The following is a 20,398-nucleotide window of genomic DNA, read 5'->3' as shown; positions in this document are numbered from 1 at the left end:
CTGCCACGTTCATTTCAATCTGCCTCAGTCCTATGCGAGGTGAGATCATGATGTATTTGGTTATGGCGACATCTGCTGGATGTAGAGATACAAGGCCCGTCCCATTGTGATGGCTCTATTCACTCTTCATATACACATACTGTTCAAATCTTAAAATGGTCATTAGTAATAAGCGAGAGTGAATGAGATGCCATTCGACCATTGTCTCTTAATCTGTCACACACTAATACATTTTCTCATATGTTTTGTCAGTTACACTGTCGGGAAGTCAGCATATTTAAAAGCAGTCTGTTAGATCTTTTTCTTTATTGACATAGAAAAAATGGAACCCAAGTAGTAGCACCATTAAACAGTAAGGATCTCAAATACATTTTAATCAAACAATAATTTGATATCTGTAGACTAGGATTTAATAGGTTTGGGATACCACATTTTACAACATCATATTTCCCCATTAAATTGAGGTTGTTTCCCTGTGATGATATCTGGCCTCTCATTATGACCCATTCTCCACAATGATCTCTCGGTCGTGGTTTCCCTCCATTTCGGTGTAACCAGGCTGAAGTCCTTGCTTGTGGAACTTCAGGGATGGCCAGTAGTTCTTGCGTTGCTGAAATGCAGAAATTGATACATGGATGAGAAAGAACTCAATCTCTTTTTGTGGGATGTGATCTCTAAACAACACAACACAACATTCAGGAAGTTGCGGACCACCCTAAGGGGACCAGGTTTCTGAAAGGAAAACGGGGATGTCTGGTCACCTAACACAACCCCCATCTGTACGTTATATTCCTGTGCAGGTGTTGAATTTGGTCTCTACCCACCTGACGGAGGTGGTGGGAGGGGGTAGGGTGACGATGCAAGAACAGAGCCAGCACCAGCAGAGCCAGGAGCAAAGCAACGCCCGCTACGACGCCTGCCGTAGCGCCCGCACTAGTGAACCGGGTTGTGTTCTTTGGAATAGCCGACTTCACGTCTGGAATTGGAAAGCATCGCACATGGTCCAAATATTGTTAGCAAATGATGATGACTTGTAATGAAGCAAGAGTTGACAACACTCTGTTGATCTTGAAGGCTCTTCCCATTACTTATGCGTGTGTATGCAGCTGAGACTAACCATACACTGGCAAGCATAGCAGCTTTATCTGATACTGAAACAATTTGAGCATTTGTGTCATAAATATATATATTTCTTTTTATTTCGATTATATTGTTTTTATATGTATTTTGTATATTTCACACTTGATTGGTTCCAAGCATTGCTCCAAAATTGATCTGGGTATTGAAATAAATCGACGACAAATTTCTCGGATAAACCACAACCGCACCGTTACTTTTACAGTCGTGTAGAATCGGGCCGGTCGTGGCGCGGTCTGGCTTGGAAGAAGGACGGAGCGAGGCCTCGGTCTCCCCTCTGGAGTAGTCCTCGCATCTGATGTCGTCCTTCTGTCGAAGAACAACAGCGCAGAAATGGAATTATATTCTTTGGTTTATTAGTACCGTCTGAGTGTTAAAGTGTGTAAATGTAACACAGAATGAAAAGCTGCACCACCTCTGAACAAGCATAATCCAGCCACTCCTGCCTGTGTCGGTCCATGCCATCCGAACATCTAGGACAGATGAGCATGAAGTCATCGGTCAGCAGTTTGCATGTATAATGTGCGTGTTGCTGTGTTTGTGTCTCCATATTTGTGTGTGTTAAAGTGTTTCAATGTTTGCGTGCAGGGCTGTCCCAATAACCTTTGCAGCACATGGCACCATTTACAGCCAAGGGTTTGATTGGCTGACAAGCATAGTTCACAGCTGTTATGTTGAAGGCAACCTGGAGAGAGAGTGAGAGAGAGACAGAGAGAGAGAGGGGGGGGGGGGGGGGAGAGAGGGAGAGAGAGAGAGAGAGAGAGAGAGAGAGAGAGGATAAACAGTCAAGGCAAGGTATTAAACCCTCACATTGATTTCATCACTTTTTATTTGCATGAAAACTAGTATGATTTCTCTTACTTGGCAGTGCAGTAAACTCAAAGGCACAATTGTTTGTGATCTTTGCTGTGTCTATTTGAACCCGATGGTACTCATAGATTGTGCGTTGTCTTGCATCTACGGTAGAAATAAAGTTCATAAAATGATTAACATCCAGATCTTTGCGCTCATCGGATGGCTAAAATGGAGGGCAGGTAAAAGCCACAACTGACCTGCAGTCTTAGATGATGGCTTCACGACCATGAAAGCATCAGACAGACCTGCCTTCACTGGATGCTGACCTGAGATGATCTGCTCTACGGACAAGGGAATCTGAAGTACATGGAAATGTAAAGTGAATCAAATAAAAAAAAGTCTGAGCTTTGCCAAACTTTGCTGACAATCCGAAAGAAAAACTAGCAGCTAACAGCTTGGGGAGTGATGATCAGAGGACATAGTGTGGGGGTCGGAACCGAGAACTAGGGACTGTGAACAGCGTGGGGGGGGGGATGATGGGATTACATAGCAGAGGTGAGGCTTACATCTCTGTAGCTGAAGGTGATGGTTCCTGATCTGTACAGAGCGGCCTGGAAGGTGAATTCCCCCTCTGAATCTCTACCGTGAAGCCTGACGCGCTCCCACTGTACCACAAACACTTCACCTGGGGGGACGACACAAGCCAAGGGTCAAAGGTCATGAATAGTTTCTGACAAAGCAATCAATCCAAATTCCTAAACGTGGAGCATATGGGTCACCGTTGTCCAGGTACTGCACTGTGGACTCTTTGGCGGAGCTGGGGTCGAAGTTAGCCATCAGCGGGGCGACATACTGCGTGGCGGTCAGCATACGGTGAGTGACGTCCCCCATGAAAATAAAGCCTGGAAAAGGTTCAAAGACGTAATGACGTTAATACCTCAAGCCTCCTTCTCTCAGGGGCGCCACTTCCACAACCCCTGTGAATAGAGGACAAAGAGGTACCTCCTGTTGCTATGGTGATCTGCTTCAGGTAATGTCCGTAGAAGGGGAAGGGAAACGACAGGGCCACCCTCTGGAGGGACGAGGTCACATGGGGATGGAGGAATAAAGAACGGCGGCAGGCATTCAGTAAGAGTGCAAAATAGCCAACCGTTTGCTGTCCGATCAGACTTGTTTAGGGCCAGCCCATGTGCTTGTGTTTCACTCACCGCTGCCTGCTTGTGTGTGTTTGACAGGAGCCCGTGCATTCTAACTTGGCCGTGCTGCAGGTCATCCATATCTACCCAGAATGCACCAGCGCGCCGGTCGTCAGGGCCGAAGCTACGCTGTGTGTAGTAGTTACGAGAGTCCTCCTTTCGAAGAGGGAGAAGCACAAAGAGGAAGCTTATTAAAACCAAAGTGGAATGGATAAAAATTCCCCTGGTTGAGGGGCGGACAAGTGGATCCAATAACTTTTGTTTACAAGGAATGCTAAATCCATTACATTTCTTGACTCCAGTCCAAGTGACGCAGCACACACCTTCCAGAAGGGGGCAGAGTTTCGCTTCTAATAAACTTAATTTAAACAACTTCGGAATAGACGTTAAAAACATCTACAAACAGCAGCAGTAACGCAGACCCGTTGTTATTGAAGGCTCACCACCAAGTGTGTCATGTTGTCGGGTAGGGTGTCTATGGTAAGATCTCCCGCATGGACCTCCCTGCTCTTCCTTTCTCCACCTTGTGCTGAGCTCTGGACTTTGGAGGCTTCTCCGGCTGCATCGTCCGACCATTGTTCGACACCAATGGAAGCGCTATCTGTTCAGAGCAAAACAAGAACACATGTCGCCCTCAAAATGTACATATATATTGTATAATATTCCTGAGTGAACTCCAGGACGTCATACAACTGGACAACCAATAGGAGTTTGACGAGACGGCATACACCTGTATATGCAACTGAGGAGGTATTTTAAGTCTCGCCAAATTTTCAAGATGATCATTTCAAATTTCCTCTTATGGCTCCAAATAGTCCTTCCAACTGGTGCTAACCATTTTATACGTTGTTTATTTTTTTTCTTAAAGTCTTATAAACCGACATAGGGTAGCCCTATATTAGGATATTTACTACTATTCAAAATATTGTCTTTCGCCAATTTCAAAATAGTACGGTAAAGCGGTGATGTGACGTCACGTGTCGCATATAAACCCTGACATTTCAAGCTTTTTGCGCGGGGTGTTTCTTCTAACCCTAATTGTTGAGAGCCTTCTGCACATCCACAGTTTGCTGTTTTCACCTCCCGCTTTCAGTGAACTACAGGAGGTTGTCGTCCACCGGTGATGGAAGCGTAATGGTCTAAAAATACAAAAAAGCGTGGAACATCACCCCGTCATGCTCTGTTTTCTCGTCAGAAACACTAGAAACAAGCCGTGGTCAGCTGGGCTGCCGCGAAGAGTTGGTCTCTGCTGCTCTAGTCGTTTCTGCGGGATTGATCACCGTGAGCAGAGAAACCTGAGCAGGGTGCATTCTGGCTGATCATCTCCTCGATCTGTCCAGATCAGCCCACGCTCAAACAATCGTTTTATTGTGAAGATCGTCCGTCTGTTTTAAATTTCTTACTTGCCAATGCATTGATATGTGACTCAACCTTGCGAAACATGGCAAGGTCGGATTCACAAACGCGATTTAGTCGAACGACTCGACTTTAAAGGTTAATATGTCATGCAAACTCGTTGGATTTATAACTGTTTTGGCGGAAAGAACACTGCAATCTATGGCTTTCGACGGGATAAAAAATAGACCATAACAATGTTTGCCCGTTTGTATTGTGTTGCTGAAGGCATGGTCGCAAACGGTGTTTTTAAACCGGTCTGTTTATCACCTAGCTGTGGTGGGCTAGCTTTAGCTCCGTATGGGCCTCACATTGTCATCACCACCACCAACAGTTGACTGCAGACTCTTGACTGCGTGTGTTCATGCAACATGTATGAACATGTTCACGGAGCCAACGTGGCCCATGGGGCTAGGCTGACGTAAACGCACTGACTAGCGCCATGTGGAGCCAACGATGTTTAGATATATGTGATTCCCTACACTAATAAATCAGCAGGAGATGCCGCAGCGTGTTTGCCTCTCCTAAACTGAAGGTCAATTTCAGTAGGAATGGGCTGAACTGGTTGTATCCTGTAACAAGGGCACAAACAAAAGCTTCCATATTCAAAACAGGAATCTGGTTATGAAGGCTAACCAAAAATACCTAATCCTGATTAAATAAAAGCAAAGCTGTGCAATTGAATGAAAATAAGTCCATAGAGGCAAGAAGGAATTGGTGTCTTGCAAAAACATAAAGAGCAAACCTTCTGGTTGAGAAAAGTAGTCTCGTACCTGACCACAACATTTTCTAGAGGTTTTTTTTCTGAGAGCGGTCAGCAGAAGAGAGGACACACCCTTTCCTGTGAGTCTGTTTGAGCTGGCTCTGCCCCAGGGCCATGACCCAGATGCGCAGGACTGTTTAAATTCAATATAGATCCATGGGCTGATTGCTGAGGTGACTGCTAATCACTAGGGGTGAGATACCGTACCTAGATTGAGACTTTGAGGAGAAACAATGGAAATCATGACTGTTTTTACAGTTCCAGGAATCCAGTTGTGTGAGAGCATGAGAATATTGTTTTGATAACCAGGGGAGTTTCCATCAAATAAAAGAAAACATTACATGAGGTTTTTTTTCATAAATGTAATCGATCATGGCAGAAAAACTTTTTGCCACTCCCAAAATGGTATGTTTCTACGGAGGATGCTAATCCAGAGAATTGAAAATGAAAAAGTAATGACGTGTTCCATGCTTTGAAGTAAACATTAGGGGGAAAAAAAGTCCTATGTTCGACATTATGAGTAACGGATACCAGTGCTTAGAATTGTTCTTCAGACGTCAGAGCTGAGGTCGTCACCTGCCACACAACTTATTCTGGTCCCATGGGGCTCTGTGTTTTTATGGTCTGGTAGGAAAGCTGCAAGTGGACTGTACATAGTAGAAAGAGACAAAATAAATAAGACGCAAGGATAGTGAACACAGTATAACACAAGAGCACGAAGATTTGGAAAAGGAAACTACATGGCGTTGAACTGAATGCGCCCGGTTGTGTATTATTCTAATTCTAAATGTATAAATAAGGAACTAACCATAGCTATTATGGCTGGACACCTGTGATCTCATGGCATGGGATAAGGGTTAGGAAGTATCTGGAGCACACAGTTGTTTACCTCTGCACTGCTGGAGTACAGTACATTAGGGCTATGAATGTGGCACGAACGCTCAAGCACCCTGTCCAGTGAAGTTGGACTAAACTTTGTTCAACCTAAGTCTCTGTCGAGTTGACACCAGCTGATATGGATTGTCAGATCCTTGTTTTGCTTGGAGTCAAAGAAGGAAAATAAACTGTCCCCTTCTAAATTTAAGTCTGATGAATGTGGCTCTGTGGCTGGATGATTAGAGTCCAGCACATGCTTGTGGAGTCACTTTTTCTTTTTTTTAATGGTAGACTATTGTTAGCTATGTCACTCGCTCAATAAAAATTCCTGCGGTTTGTCTTGCATTAAACTGGAAGATTTTCATTACATTTACATGCATAACTGCCTACACAACACTTGCAATCGGAGCATCAATTATTCTGTTCGGTTTTGGCCTCACGGTCCGTTGGACAGTGGCATGAGGCTAAACTGGTTGAATCAACCGAGATGCATGGGGGAGCCACAACAAATCACAGAGTACACTAAGATTTGTATTTTTAGAAAAAATTGTCTGCGCCGCGGTCATTCTCTTTTTTTGGATCTGAAATAAATGTTTTTCCAATCTAAATACTTTTCTGTCTGATGCCCATGTCCAGTTTATGTTGCTAAGGGGGGAAACAGATATGGCAGATATCCGTGACTTGTTGTGCAACCTTTTCCAGCTCAATACCGTCTAGATCACTAATTCTCAAATGATGGATTACGAAGTAATTTGTAGTGGGTCGCAGAGCACATCAAACCTCATCTTCAGAAAGAAGCCCATGAATTAAGACCTGTTTCAATAGCTTCCATTTCATTGAATTTAGCCCAAATTGTTGCAGCATTTTGTTTGCACAATGTTTTTAACATAACAGGAAGGCATTGTTGATCACTGCACTATATGTGAATAGTTTGTTATAATTGTTGGGTCGTGAATTAAAGACCCAGTTGAGAACCACTGGTCTAGACATTGTTTCTCATAACCCAAACATGTCCACCCTTTCTCATGCAGCATTAGTGTTCTCTTTTTTTTTTTAAATGATGGTGCCCCTAGTTTTTAGACTGAGGTTGGTGAGAACTGCTGGAGGTTGACTTGGCACTATCAAAGGATAAGACATAGGTATCACATATAAGAGGGGGAAAGAACGCTCACCTGTCTGCAGTTTGGCCCAAACTCTGTCCACCTTCACTCCTGCAATGCAGAGCACCAGTGTAACCCATCTGAAATACATGTCCAGCAGCAAGCAAAACCCAATCCTGAATATATTCCCTCTGCCTTCTCTTCCCAAGTCCAAGGCGTCGCCTCTGAATCTCACTTCTATCTTTCCCTCTCGCTCTCTTGCTGTCTCCACATCCCTCTTCTTCTGTCTACAGACTCACTCACTCACTCACTATTAGTCTCTCTCCTCCTCTCTCCTCTTACCACCCTTCATTGCCTTGGTGATTACAAAGACAGATGGATCAGCTGGCGAGACAGTGGCAGTTAAAAAAAAAGTTGTTATTGCTGGTACATTCTTGGTTACTTTGGTTGTTTTTATTTTCTTTGTTTTTGCAGTTAAACCCTTAGGTCTTCCACAATGTTATGTTTTAAATCCTGTTGGATGTCTTTCCAATTCCGTAATATGGATAGCATGGGGGTGCCCCCTTCCGTGCAGGCACAGAATGGCAGTAAAACTGTTAACGAAAATAACTTTCATATCTTATGGGGTTTATGGTATACGGTTATAAACTAGTGATGCAAAGCATTGAACTAGCGCCAGCTTTTATTTATTCAAATCTCCATTCATGCCAGTAGCCTACTCCCAAACTCACAAAGTATAACACACAAATTAAGTATTTTAATGCCTGAATTACATTAGTCGCTTTCTTTTTTTGGATGTTCAAACTTGTTCTGGGTGTCTTTAACAACCAGTAAGACAATGAAAAACGAACTTAACCAGCACTGTGGTTGGCTCCACTGCCTCCTGCAGCCAGTCAGTGCTTAGATCTTTTTACTAGATTTGCTATTTTTTACCGGGAATAATGTTAAATCATGACCATGCAAACAGTGCACAATAGAGCAATCTACTGGTGACATGAGAGTGTATTCAAATAAGTTAAACAAATGAGGAAAACAACTTCCCGGTTTGTTTTGATCGGGAAGTGATGGGTATTCCCCTGCTTTTCAGTGAGTCCGATTGTTTGGCTCGGCTTGGTGCGATCCAGTTGACTGCTCTTTCGGATCCGAGCTCTTTATTTATAATGTTTTCTTTATAATAGTTGTGTCTTTATTGTCATTATACTTAGTTACAATGGATTTCCGCATTCCTTGTCTTCTCTAAAATTCTCAGCCCTTTAATCCTTGATATTTACAGGGCATTTACTTCTGCTGCCATGTGAAATAAATATTCACATCCAAATAATACTTTTTCTTGCAAGTCTGGTTTTCCAGTTTCCTTATTTCTTCCGTTTTTAAGAATAATCTATATGTATCTATAATTTGAAATATCCCAGGTTAATTAGGGAGTGCTTGCATTGGACGTAGTTGTATCCAATCATTTTGTGCCACTATGTTTTCAGTAGTCTGGCGAGGGATAGGAAACCCTTATTTGGGCAGAATCATTACGCATGAGGTTCAGAGGTGGTTTCCTCCACCAGACTAGCTCAACAAAGGCGTGGCAAAGCAGCTACAACAGTGGTCAACGTGGTCGAAAGCATTAGGTGCCCACAACTGTTGATACACATATATGCATCGTTCTTGTACTATCCTTGCCACACCTTAACTCAATTGGGTCGGATTTGAAAATGGACATAATTTGAGCTTCGACCCTCTTTAATTTTTTTTAAAATGTACGGCAATTAGTACGTAAATACCGTAAGCGGTCACATTCGGCATTGGAGATGGTAAAAGATACGATAGTGTACTGAGAACAAAGTCCTGCTCCACCAAGAACACACAAGTGCAAAAACGAGCGCTCGGCGGAGGGCTGGTCTGGCCAATCAGAGCCGCTCTCCGGGTGTAGGCACGCCTCCCCGGGTGTAGACACGCCCCCTTCCACGTCGACCCTTCTTCTCGCCATATTTTTAACCAAATGCACTGCTGTGGCCGCCGACTTTTTCGGGTAGGGTAAAGTTGTGTGTTTAGTTTTGGCTGGAATAAACACGTTTCCACACCCGAAGAGGACATCCGGCAAAGGGGATAACTATTTTAATCCGCAACGATGAACATCTTCAGACTAACGGGGGACCTCTCTCATCTGGCTGCTATCATCATCTTGTTGCTTAAGATATGGAAGACCAGATCGTGTGCAGGTAATCTACTAGTTGACCCTACGGTTAAGATGTGTATACCTGCCTTGGCTAACAGCCATCTATTACTGTGGATAGTTTACGCGGACGTCAATAGTTGGTTTCCCATTCATTTGGATGAGCATGCTAACCGCGGAGAGATGCATCCTAGTGACAGTCACATCACATATTCGACCTTCGTACATAGAATGCTTTATTCAGACTAAGCATTAGGTACTTTGCACAGTGGCAATGAATCAGAGCTGCATACAGAGGCTGGCTGTATGGAGAGCATTGTGCATGCTCATACACCAGTCCGTTAACTATACGCTAGCTTGATAGCTAGCTAGCTAGGATTGGGCTAGGTGGCTATTGCTAAACGTTAGCGTTTCAATAGCCAAGCCCAGCCATCGTTCTGTGTTTAAAACCCATGTGATCACGTCGATTGACTGCGGATGGAGTAACGTTTCGCTGGTTAACAGTGTTGGATGTGCGATCGTCCACGTATCTGTTGAGGTTAACGCTAACTTCTGTGATCAGTATTATTTTTTTGGTTGGACTTCTGACGTGGCGATCTAGAATGCGCTACGGAAGAATCGCAGCCTCCCGACAACAGCAATCACTGTCACCACAATAAGAGTCTGTAGCTATCACCTTGGTGTCCGTATCGTTATAAAAACGACCTTGGTCAACATAAAGCAACCTCCTCAACTTGTCATTGTGTCACCGATCGCTATCTGAGCATACAAGCAGACCTTTAGCCGCACCGAAGTCTATTATCTCCTAAAGCGGGATATCAAACCTACTCAGAGGACACGTCAAACTGAAGCGCACCTTAAATGGATTTCTAATATGATGTAAAAAGTTTGCTCATGCAACACATGCTATTGCTTATGTCCGATTTTTGACCTGCAGTGGATCTTGACTTAATAACGTTCAGATATTCTTCGCTCTCTCAACTGTTGATCCGTTGCAATTGTCTTCAGGTATCTCTGGAAAGAGTCAGATTCTGTTTGCATTGGTGTTTACCACGCGATACCTGGATCTCCTAACCTCCTTCATCTCCCTATACAACACAAGCATGAAGGTAAGTGCCTTAAGGACATCTATTGACCCGAGCTACTGAAAGTAAAAAAACATAGAATACTTGATGTTGTGTTTTTTCCCCAGATGATCTACATTGGCTGTGCCTTTGCCACTGTCTACCTGATCTACATGAAGTTCAAGGCCACATACGACGGCAACCATGACAGCTTCAGAGTGGAGTTCTTGGTTGTTCCCGTCGGAGGGCTTTCCGTACTCATCAACCATGACTTCTCTCTACTTGAGGTTTGTCGTCATGTCTTGTGTGTAAAGGAAGCTTCAGACAGATTGAGCTATCATCAAGTTGTATCTTTTTAAAGCATCACCATCTCTTTAAAACACGACCAACATTACTGCTCTTTAAACTCCATCACTTTTACTATCCCATCAGATCCTGTGGACCTTCTCCATCTACTTGGAGTCTGTGGCCATCCTGCCACAGCTGTTCATGATCAGCAAGACGGGCGAGGCAGAGACCATTACCACCCACTACCTGTTCTGCCTGGGCCTCTACCGGACCCTGTACCTCTTCAACTGGATCTGGCGTTTCTACTTCGAGGGCTTCTTTGACATGATTGCGATTGTCGCTGGTGTTGTCCAGACAATCCTCTACTGTGACTTCTTCTACCTGTACTTCACCAAAGGTAAGCTGTTGTCTGTGGCCTGAGAGAGAGAGAGAGAGAGAGAGAGAGAGAGAGAGAGAGAGAGAGAGAGAGAGAGAGAGAGAGAGAGAGAGAGAGAGAGAGAGAGAGAGAGAGAGAGAGAGAGAGAGAGAGAGAGAGAGAGAGAGAGAGAGAGAGACGGACACACACAGTGAGAGAGAGACGGACACACACAGTGAGAGAGAGACGGACACACACAGTGAGAGAGAGACGGACAGACACACAGTGAGAGAGAGACGGACAGACACACAGTGAGAGAGAGACGGACAGACACACAGTGAGAGAGAGACGGACAGACACACAGTGAGAGAGAGACGGACAGACACACAGTGAGAGAGAGACGGACAGACACACAGAGAGAGAGAGAGACGGACAGACACACAGAGAGAGAGAGACATACACAGTGAGAGAGAGAGACATACACAGACATACACAGTGACATACACAGACATACACAGTGAGAGAAAGATGGCCACTGAGGGAGAGACTGCAAATGCACTGGTTCCTACCCGATCCATAACACTGGAGAGTTTGGCCATTTAGAATCCAAGTAAGGACCAGTATTATGCAGTTTAAGGGGTGGAATACTAGATAACGCAACCAGGACCTACACTCATTCGCCATGATTGCCATTCACTATGAATATTAACCAGTTCTAAAACGTGCCACCCCCAGTGTTGAAGGGGAAGAAGCTGAGCCTGCCAGCGTAAGGAGGACTTCAGTTGATGGCAGCTCCCAGCACACTCAGGGCCTGTGGAGATGACATCCTGGAACACCACCCCGCTGGAGGTTCTCTGAGATAGGGAGCCGACGGAGGCGGGAACGTCTGGAGCATTATTGATGGAACTGGTGAAGGGGCAACAAGCAGAAGAGCGGAACAAAGATCGTCCCAGGTCAACACCTCACCCTTCTGGATTTCTGTGTTGAGCTTTTTCGCCTTAACCCCCTTTCCATTGCTGTTCAAATAGGAGGAAAGCTTTTTTTGTACATGCAAGATGTATACTTTTTTTAAAAAGGTCACAAATAGGGTCGACTCCAAGATGAATACCTTTTTCAACAATGAAATGCATAAGTGTACAGTCTTAGTAAGATCAGAATAATGCTTTTCGGTGCCTGATAAAGATTAATGTCCCATTTCCAGAGTTTTTGTATTTATTTTTTACTATAGGCTAGTGATGATTTTCTGTCTGTATGGCATATTGTTTGGTTATCCATTTTGTTATCCATAAACACTACTATGGATTTATCATTTTGTAGCTTATTTTTCAAATGTTGTTATAATGCATTAATGCTACATATCCATTTTGTAAAAATCTGAAATCACTGAGTAAATTTTTATAGGCACATGGTTTTTATTGTCATAATCAAATATTTTGTAATTTGGGGTTCCAACTTGGATTGTGCCACTTAGTGCATCACATAATTTGTGATAACTGTCTTTCATTGAAAGTCTTCGCTTCAAAATGTAACTCCAGTTACTTATTAATCCTAAAAAACGTTAGTTGTTATCTTAGAAACACATAATTTTATTGCAAACGGTTTAATGCGATTGATTAGATTCCAGAGGTTAAGAGCACAAACATTAAGAGCCATTGCACAGCAACAAAGAAAATGCCTGGCCCTAGTTAATCTATCATTCATAATTCAATAGTGCCAAGTCTCTTATGTCCTTCGTTTATTGAGTATTTTCAGCTCTTGTTCATCAACTGATTGTACGGCAAGTAAACACCTGGACATTGATTGACCTAACATTTTAAAATGGTGTTGATCGTATGTTTCCATGGGTAAATTTCAGCTCGATTTCGTCAGTGCTTCATTTATTATTCCACAGCCTCCATCAAAAATGCAGTTATTCCTTAAGAACCATTTCAACATTTTGTCCTTTTTTTTGCATGGCATCACCTTCATTAAAGATTTATGAGAAAAAATTGGCTGGGTTTCTATTGTGAATAAGTAAAGCATCATCACATTATGCAGTCCGTCTTGTCGGGTAATCAGCTAAAAGGGTTAACCAGCTCTGCATTCTGCCATGTGGTACCTTGACTTTGATGGAGGTGCGTGACTAAAAAGAATTGTCTGAGTTTCATACACGAGTGGCGCTCCGATGTACGAGTGAACGGCTCAGCCTGGGAAAAAATATGTATGTAAATAATATGAAAATAAAGACTCGTGTACAATCAAATCTGCGCTTCAACAGGGCCACTAGTGTTGCCATCACTACTGCTAAGGCAACTTAAACTCCTTAGCAGTCTTTGCATGAACATCTGCAGGGGCCCACTCTACAGTAGATGTACCTGCTCTAGAATTTCTCTGTGGCTACTATTCTTGTAACTAGATTACAAATGTATTGGCTTCTTGATTAATGTACAGGTCATGTCTTGGTTGAACAAATACAGTATTTTTACAGCAGATTTTTAGACTTCCACTAAAACACTGTTCTACATCCCCAGTGTGCATGTCAACGTAACGATGGACAAACGGTTTGGTTTAGTCTGGACATCTTTTAATGGCAACTTAAGTGAGTTTAAGATATATCTTAAGTTTAAGTTGAGTTGAGGGGGTGCAGTCAAAGTTACAGAAAAACACCAAGTAACACGTCAAGTATAAGGTTGTATTTTATGTAAAAGCACCTTATTAGCAAATCCTTGTAGAATTTAATCAATAATCAAGGTCATATATACGAGGCCAATTTTTTTTTCCAGTTTATCCGAAGACCCTGGGATTTCAGTGATGCTAGGACTGCTTTTTTTTTGCAGTTTAAATGCTGATAACCTGTGAAGGCTCCTAACTCAATGTTAATGTTAAGCACAATGTTATTCTTCATTGTCTCTAACATAAATAATTATAAGTGGATCAATCTCATGTACGTTTACTTGTTGGACGTCATCTGCAAGCAAAAACATCTGTTCGCTCATGCGGTCGCTATGAGCGAAGCGAACCAGTAAATGCGCCGTTGGTATGCGCGGCGGTACATGCTTTCCCAGCATGCCCTGCGGCGGAGTTTATGAAATTATAAAAAAAATAAAGAATAATTCAATAATTTAAACGGTTCCAATCATTAAATCCGCTCTTCAACAGGGCCATTAGTGTTGCCATATCTACTGCTAAGGCAATTTACTCGCCTTAGCACTAGCAGTCTTGGCAACAACTGCAGGGGCCCGCCCTAGAAATACCTGCCCTAGCATTTCTTTAGGTCATGTCTTGAATGATACCGGCAAATGCGCGGTTGCTATGCGACGTGCAGCGTGCTTTCCCAGCATGCTCCGCGGCGCAGTTTATGAAATTATAATTTAATGAAATAAAGAATAATCAATAATTTAATCGGTTATAAAAAATTTAATCTGCGTATTAATTATTTTAGTTTACTATAAATGAAGTTGTTGTTGCAGTTATAGTTGGAAATAAAATATTATGTTTGTTTTGTGAGGATCGTGGTGGCGACACCCTTAGTGTACTGTAGTATCTGAACACTAAACCTCCAAATCCATCACATTGGGCGATGAGCTATGCCGTAACAGTCTGGATAAGTTTGACCGAATGAAATCGGACACTTGTTGGGATACTTGGCAGGGGGCGCGAGCGTGGAAGTAGAGTGCCGCGTGTTGCGTGACGGTGCCTCTGTTACAGAGTACTGGGTGAATACGTTTATTACATGGTTTTCACCCAGTAAACCCATCTTCCACGCTAGTGGTACCCCGCGCAAAAGGCCCAACCAGCTCGAGAAGGTAAGATTTTATTTATTTGTTTCCTCCCTTTTAGGCTCCCAACAATCCCTGGAAGGAGGGATTCCTCTTCTGCGTTCCTTCTCAAGGTTTCTTCCCGCTTTGGGGAGTTTTTCCTTGCCCTGAAGAGGACTTCGGTTGGGAGGTTGTGCAAACATTTTATGAAATAAATAATTTATTGACGATAAACTCCGGTTTATTTATTTGAATAAGAATTTAAACACACACACACACACACACACACACACACACACACACACACACACACACACACACACACACACACACACACACACACACACACACACACACACACACACACACACACACACACACACACAAAAGCTCTATCAGGGAATCATATGTAACATGACCAACCCCCTCTTGGTGGCTGGAAGAGAAATGGACAATAGAGTGGATAGAATGATAGATAGATGGGAGAACCATGCATCTAACTGACAAAAGGAAGACAAGAAAAAGGTATAGAAAATGGCTTGTTTTATAAAACAGTACCCCCCTCCCATTTTCTGGTTTTAGCGGTTTATTGCATAACTGCATAACATAATTATTAACTGTTTTCATACACAAAAACGACCTGCTGTTAATGAGAAAGAACCAATTGGCTCAATCACAACCAGTGCCCCTTTTGAGCTGCTTTCTGTCGACCACATGCACCTCGATCCCAGTAAAGGAGGCTATGACTCGAGTACGACCTTGTTGTAGTAGATCACCACCTCACCTTACTGGGAAGGGAAGATCCACTGTGTCACTAGGAGACGGTCCAGTTTATCGTGTCCAAGCAGAAACAGGTGACCGAACCCTCCGGGTTCTCTACCGCAACCTCCTCTTGCCTGTCAGTGACTTGCCAGTCAGCCATGAGCAACGTGATTCTGGTGTGGAGAAGAAGCCACAAAGAGAGAAGTTCAGCCCAGAGAAGCCACCAAGTCAGATTCCAGCACCTCCTGTGATGAGGGAGAGTGCTCATACAACCTCAGACCTTTGCCTGTGTATGAGAGAAAGGCTGTCAGACACCATTCACCTCAACGTGAACTTCACAGCGAGCTGAGGGCTGTGGCTCCAGCATATCAGCCTTCAAACCAAGCACTGGAGTCTCTGGATGTATGGCAGGCAGAACCATCTGACCCTTCGATGAATAATACAATCATTTAAACGGTTATAATCATTAAATCCACTCTTCAACAGGGCCACTAGGGTTGGCATATCTACTGCTAAGGCAACTTACTCGCCTTAGCACTAGCAGTCTTCAGAGCTGCCAACTTTTAAAAAAACCTTGGAGTACGATTTTGTCGGGGGTAACCAAAATTACCCCCGACAACGCAGCCACACAAGTTGGTGGCTCAGATTTTAGAGAATTTTAATTAATTGGATGTTGAACCAATGCTGTACCCTGCATTTTGGTGGTTTGTGGGGAGGCCCAAAGCCGTTGATAGGGGCAGCTTACTGGAGATGGACAAAATTGGTTACATTCTGTGAAGCAAAGACATAGCTGAAGGTCAACCACCAGGAAACTTTGGATTAACTGGATGTGATTTCCTGCATTTGAGTGGATTTTTGGGTGGTCTGCTAAAGACGTGCAATACCTGAACTTATTCTGATTCATGTTTGGCATCAGGACTAGGGGCCTAGTCTGGAGTTGAACAATAAACCAGAAAACTATTGTTGTGCCTAAATGACTGCCTATGTGCCACAATATAGCCGTATTCATAGACCAGTGTTTAAGATTTGACCTAGGTAGGTTTAATGATATTTTGATCACAACAATGGTATTAAACAAATTCTGAACTGAAACCTAACCTATGTTGTGAATAATTGTATTCTTAAGAGCACTTAATGACTTATGTTCAGCCAAAAACAACAAGATTAGTTAGGGAGATAAATTATTCGTCATTAAAAGCCTCCCACCACATGGTCCATTAGAAACAAATAAAGTGCAACATATAAAGTGCTTGAAGTGCTTAAACAGTACAACTTTTTCAAGCAATAAAAAAGATGAACGCATTACAAAAATAACTAAAAATGAGGTCATCAGTATCGGATGCAGATCAGAAGCTAGTCCTTGTCTATGATCTGTGGGCACGGTTATACTGGCCTGTGGCCTTCTTGCAGGCCTTGATGACATCCGAAGGGGGCTCCCATTTGAAACAGGGCTCCAGGTCGGCCATCTCTATGGTCATTATTGAGGACAGGGTGCCCTCCAATGCTAGGCTGTCAATGGAAAAACATACCTTGATTTTTTTATTGATTAATACTGTAAGTATACTGTAGGTTGATCCATTAACACAGTTCAGATAAAAATATGCAACATTTGCAAAATGCATGACAATATACGCATGCGACAATTTTATAGCAACACAGCCAAGCCACACCTGCCAAAAGGAAACACAAAAAATCAATTGTTTACCTTATGTTTCCGGGTTGCCATTTCAGCCCAGAAGCTTTCCATTTCAGTTTCGTCCTGCAGGGATATCATTGGCATGGTCTGATAACTTAGAAACCCCTCACCCAGAAGGTCATGCTCCTCTGGACCATGGTATGGGAGGAGATGGGGAAACCTATTTATGAAAGTAGTTACAAGTTGTTACGTTTTAGGTATATTGTAATCAACCAGCGGCAGTTCATACGCATCTTTGAGGAGAAGCCATATAAGAATAGCTCATGTGCAGTTTAGGAGTAAACATATATCATCATAACAAGCAGGGTATTTTAGCTAAGATGATAGACAATAATTAAAGACAATTAGAGGACAAAAACTAACCTTTCAACAAAGTACAGGACATCTCTGGTGTCCCTTTCAGCCCTCTGCCGTACATCTACAAATGTTGAATGTTTGAGCCGTGGCTCTTTCAGTGGCAGCTTCTTTAGTGCATAGTCCACAGCACTTGTCCGGAAACATAACACAGCTTCATGGAATGAATCCACCTGCTGTGGTGTGATGTCACCCTCGTCAAGTAGTCTGTTGAGTTTAGCCCTGGTTGTGTGAACCCAATGTGCAACTTTCTTCCTGTTAGAGATACAGCATACCATGTTAACATAAATGGTTTAACATGCTGATGCTGCAATACCAGCTAGACACATAGGGCAAGAAATCCAACCAGAAGCCCACTGTTAATGGAAGGACTACCACACACCTTACTAGGTTTCTACTCATGAAGTGACAAAATGCTAGGTACAAGGCTAAATATCACATGTTATGTATCACATATCACAGTGTTTGATCATAATAATAGTCAAACACTAACCTGGTGAATGGTTTGCCTTCTCTTTAAAGGCAATATCACCAGGCTCCTCAAGACCCTGCAGAGCTGCTGGAACAATGAACTTTGAACAAAGCTGGCGTACAAATTTCACCATCTATAACAGACATTTACAAAATAGTAGGTGAAACATGTTTTACAAGATCCCTGCAGAAATCAGCAAGAGACACAATAGAAAAACAGCAAAATCCAATCCCACCTCATCATATAACATAAATATTGATGACCGAAGCAAGTTGAAAGTAGTGAAAGTTGGTACGGTGGCTTGAAAGAACAGCCGGTACACTTCTGTCATGGGGTCAGTGAACGTCTGCACAAGCCTCTTGAACCTGGCCTGATTTTAATCTTCAATCAATCAATAAATAACACAAAACAAGAGGTTATCAATAATACAAGTATGTGACCAACAATCCATGTAGTTGCTGCATAAGAAAAATAGATAAATGATGACCATACCAGCAGATTTGAAGTAGCTGGCCAGAGGTTCATAAAGTCTGAGGATCCTGGTCAAACAACGTTCAAAGGCTTAGCCAACGAACCGAGACACGGAGGAGGACCTCCATGTACTCCGCTTCATGGAGCTCACAAAACTCTGTTCCAGACATTTAATTCCATATCATATATTTTCCTACAGCTCAACATTTCAATATTACACTTAATAGTATCAAACATGCATACCTGTCGGGTATCCTTTCCGATTTGTGCTACCCTTGAACCAGTAACCGATGTCCACCATCATGTCCTCCAAATCAAAATGGGATACCTGCAATGCATTAATCAAATGATAACATAATCAGTCAATGCATGTAATTAGGAACAAGTTACATGTAAAGACCTTAACTCACTTTAAAAAAATCCCACTCCTGCAGCTTTGGCGGTGTTACGTGCCAACCAAGGACAACCATGAATATAGGTGTTGAGATGCTTCTGGAGGACCCTGGAGGCAATGGAATTACGTGATCCAACGTTCACAGCTGCATTGTCGACTGAGAAACCAATGCAGTTCTCCCAAAGGGATGTCATGCTCCTCTAAGGAAGTGTTCATTTTGGTGAAGATCTCACTTGCTGTCCCACATCTCGTCCCAGTTGTTTGTGCACATATTCAAGAACTGGTGGACCACTTTGCTGCCCATGAAGACCCGGACAGTAAGCGGGTTCATCTTTGCCACTCCTATGACAAGTTAGAATCATACAGATGTTCATGTTGTTAGATATTAAAAAATACACAAAGCAAATGTTTTGCAGAGGAGAAAAATCTCAAATAGTTTGGGAAATACCAGTGTCATTTGACCCTTCTGTAGCAAGGGTAAAGGGGTATTTTTTCATCTCCTTCACAAGCTCCTGTGTGAAATATGGCGCTATTGCTTCATTGGTAATGCAGGACGACTTTGTCCTGGCACACCTGTACTCCTGTGCTGTCTTCGAATCTCCGAAACATTATTTTAGGAGAGGCCCCACTCCGCAAAGGCTAGGGGGACGTTGTGAACTACCAACCCAGCTGTCATTTTGACCTCAGCCCTTCTTTAAGGGCTGAGAGTCAAATAAAAAATTATTAGCCCTAACCCAAAAGACCATAGTTTATGTCAAATGGACACCTGCAATAATAGGCTACAGGTAAAAAACACATTCAGCAACTTAGATCTCAAATTAAGAAAACTCTACTGTACTACACTGATATACAAACCACAAATTAGTCAGAACTATATCAACCATGACTTTACCCTGATTAACTATAACACAAAACTCTTGACAACCTTGACCAGGACCATAACACAAATCATACCTTAGCATCTTGTGCAGACATGCCCCCGACAGAGGGAATGGGCATTGCATATTGTGATGTTGTCGCTGAGGACTGGAGAGCCCGTTTCTTTTCTTGGTGGCCTTTGGTTTTTATGTGGCGCACTACACACCAGTAGTGCGTGATGAGGGTCCCTCTGTTAATAAATGGTCCACTCATTTTTGAAAATGGATCTATATGTTGCTGCTCCAGCCAGAGCACGACTCTTCTGGGCCTGGTGTTGGATTGGGGGAGTGAGTCTCTTCTGTTTGTCCCTCAGCGTCTTCTTCCATCTGCTCTGTTGGGCGTTCTATTTGTCCTGTCTTTTGCTCCTCTGCATGCGCTTCTATTTGTCCCGTCTGTTGCTCCTCTGCATTTGCTTCTATTTGTCCTGTCTGTTGCTCCCAGTCTGCCTGTTTGTCAGTCTG

At 43.0% G+C, this 20,398-nt stretch overlaps 2 protein-coding genes across 11 annotated transcripts; one reads left to right on the top strand and one right to left on the bottom strand.

Moving 5' to 3' along the window:
* Nucleotides 1-291: 291 nt before the first annotated feature.
* Nucleotides 292-20,116, bottom strand: LOC132471107 (plexin domain-containing protein 1-like). Of its 10 annotated transcripts, XM_060070192.1 has the most exons (22): nucleotides 19,974-20,116; nucleotides 18,869-18,953; nucleotides 18,647-18,782; nucleotides 18,390-18,535; nucleotides 18,176-18,287; nucleotides 17,692-17,937; nucleotides 17,338-17,488; nucleotides 15,655-17,141; nucleotides 7,335-7,373; nucleotides 5,818-5,933; nucleotides 3,572-3,729; nucleotides 3,141-3,284; nucleotides 2,935-3,004; nucleotides 2,712-2,834; nucleotides 2,499-2,617; nucleotides 2,190-2,289; nucleotides 1,999-2,094; nucleotides 1,741-1,822; nucleotides 1,553-1,610; nucleotides 1,329-1,446; nucleotides 825-976; nucleotides 292-610 (listed from the first exon to the last, which is right to left on the bottom strand). In XM_060070192.1, exons 11-22 carry the CDS (start codon nucleotides 3,584-3,586, stop codon nucleotides 497-499), a joined length of 1,191 nt encoding a protein of 396 aa, XP_059926175.1. In that variant the 5' UTR covers nucleotides 3,587-3,729; nucleotides 5,818-5,933; nucleotides 7,335-7,373; nucleotides 15,655-17,141; nucleotides 17,338-17,488; nucleotides 17,692-17,937; nucleotides 18,176-18,287; nucleotides 18,390-18,535; nucleotides 18,647-18,782; nucleotides 18,869-18,953; nucleotides 19,974-20,116; the 3' UTR covers nucleotides 292-496. The 10 variants fall into 10 exon arrangements, with proteins under 10 accessions (XP_059926175.1, XP_059926158.1, XP_059926184.1 ...); XM_060070175.1 differs by lacking the exon at nucleotides 5,818-5,933; XM_060070201.1 differs by lacking the exon at nucleotides 5,818-5,933 and having other exon boundaries at nucleotides 17,692-17,858.
* On the top strand, nucleotides 9,334-13,124 carry LOC132471555 (ER lumen protein-retaining receptor 2-like). Its single transcript, XM_060070686.1, has 5 exons — nucleotides 9,334-9,472; nucleotides 10,435-10,535; nucleotides 10,619-10,777; nucleotides 10,923-11,175; nucleotides 11,869-13,124. The coding sequence occupies exons 1-5, from the start codon at nucleotides 9,382-9,384 to the stop codon at nucleotides 11,901-11,903; spliced, it is 639 nt and encodes a 212-aa protein (XP_059926669.1). The 5' UTR covers nucleotides 9,334-9,381; the 3' UTR covers nucleotides 11,904-13,124.
* Nucleotides 20,117-20,398: the final 282 nt, after the last annotated feature.

This window comes from Gadus macrocephalus, chromosome 2 (assembly GCF_031168955.1).
Source record: "Gadus macrocephalus chromosome 2, ASM3116895v1".
NCBI classification, from domain to species: domain Eukaryota; kingdom Metazoa; phylum Chordata; class Actinopteri; order Gadiformes; family Gadidae; genus Gadus; species Gadus macrocephalus.
This window is presented reverse-complemented; position numbering and strand designations above follow the sequence as displayed.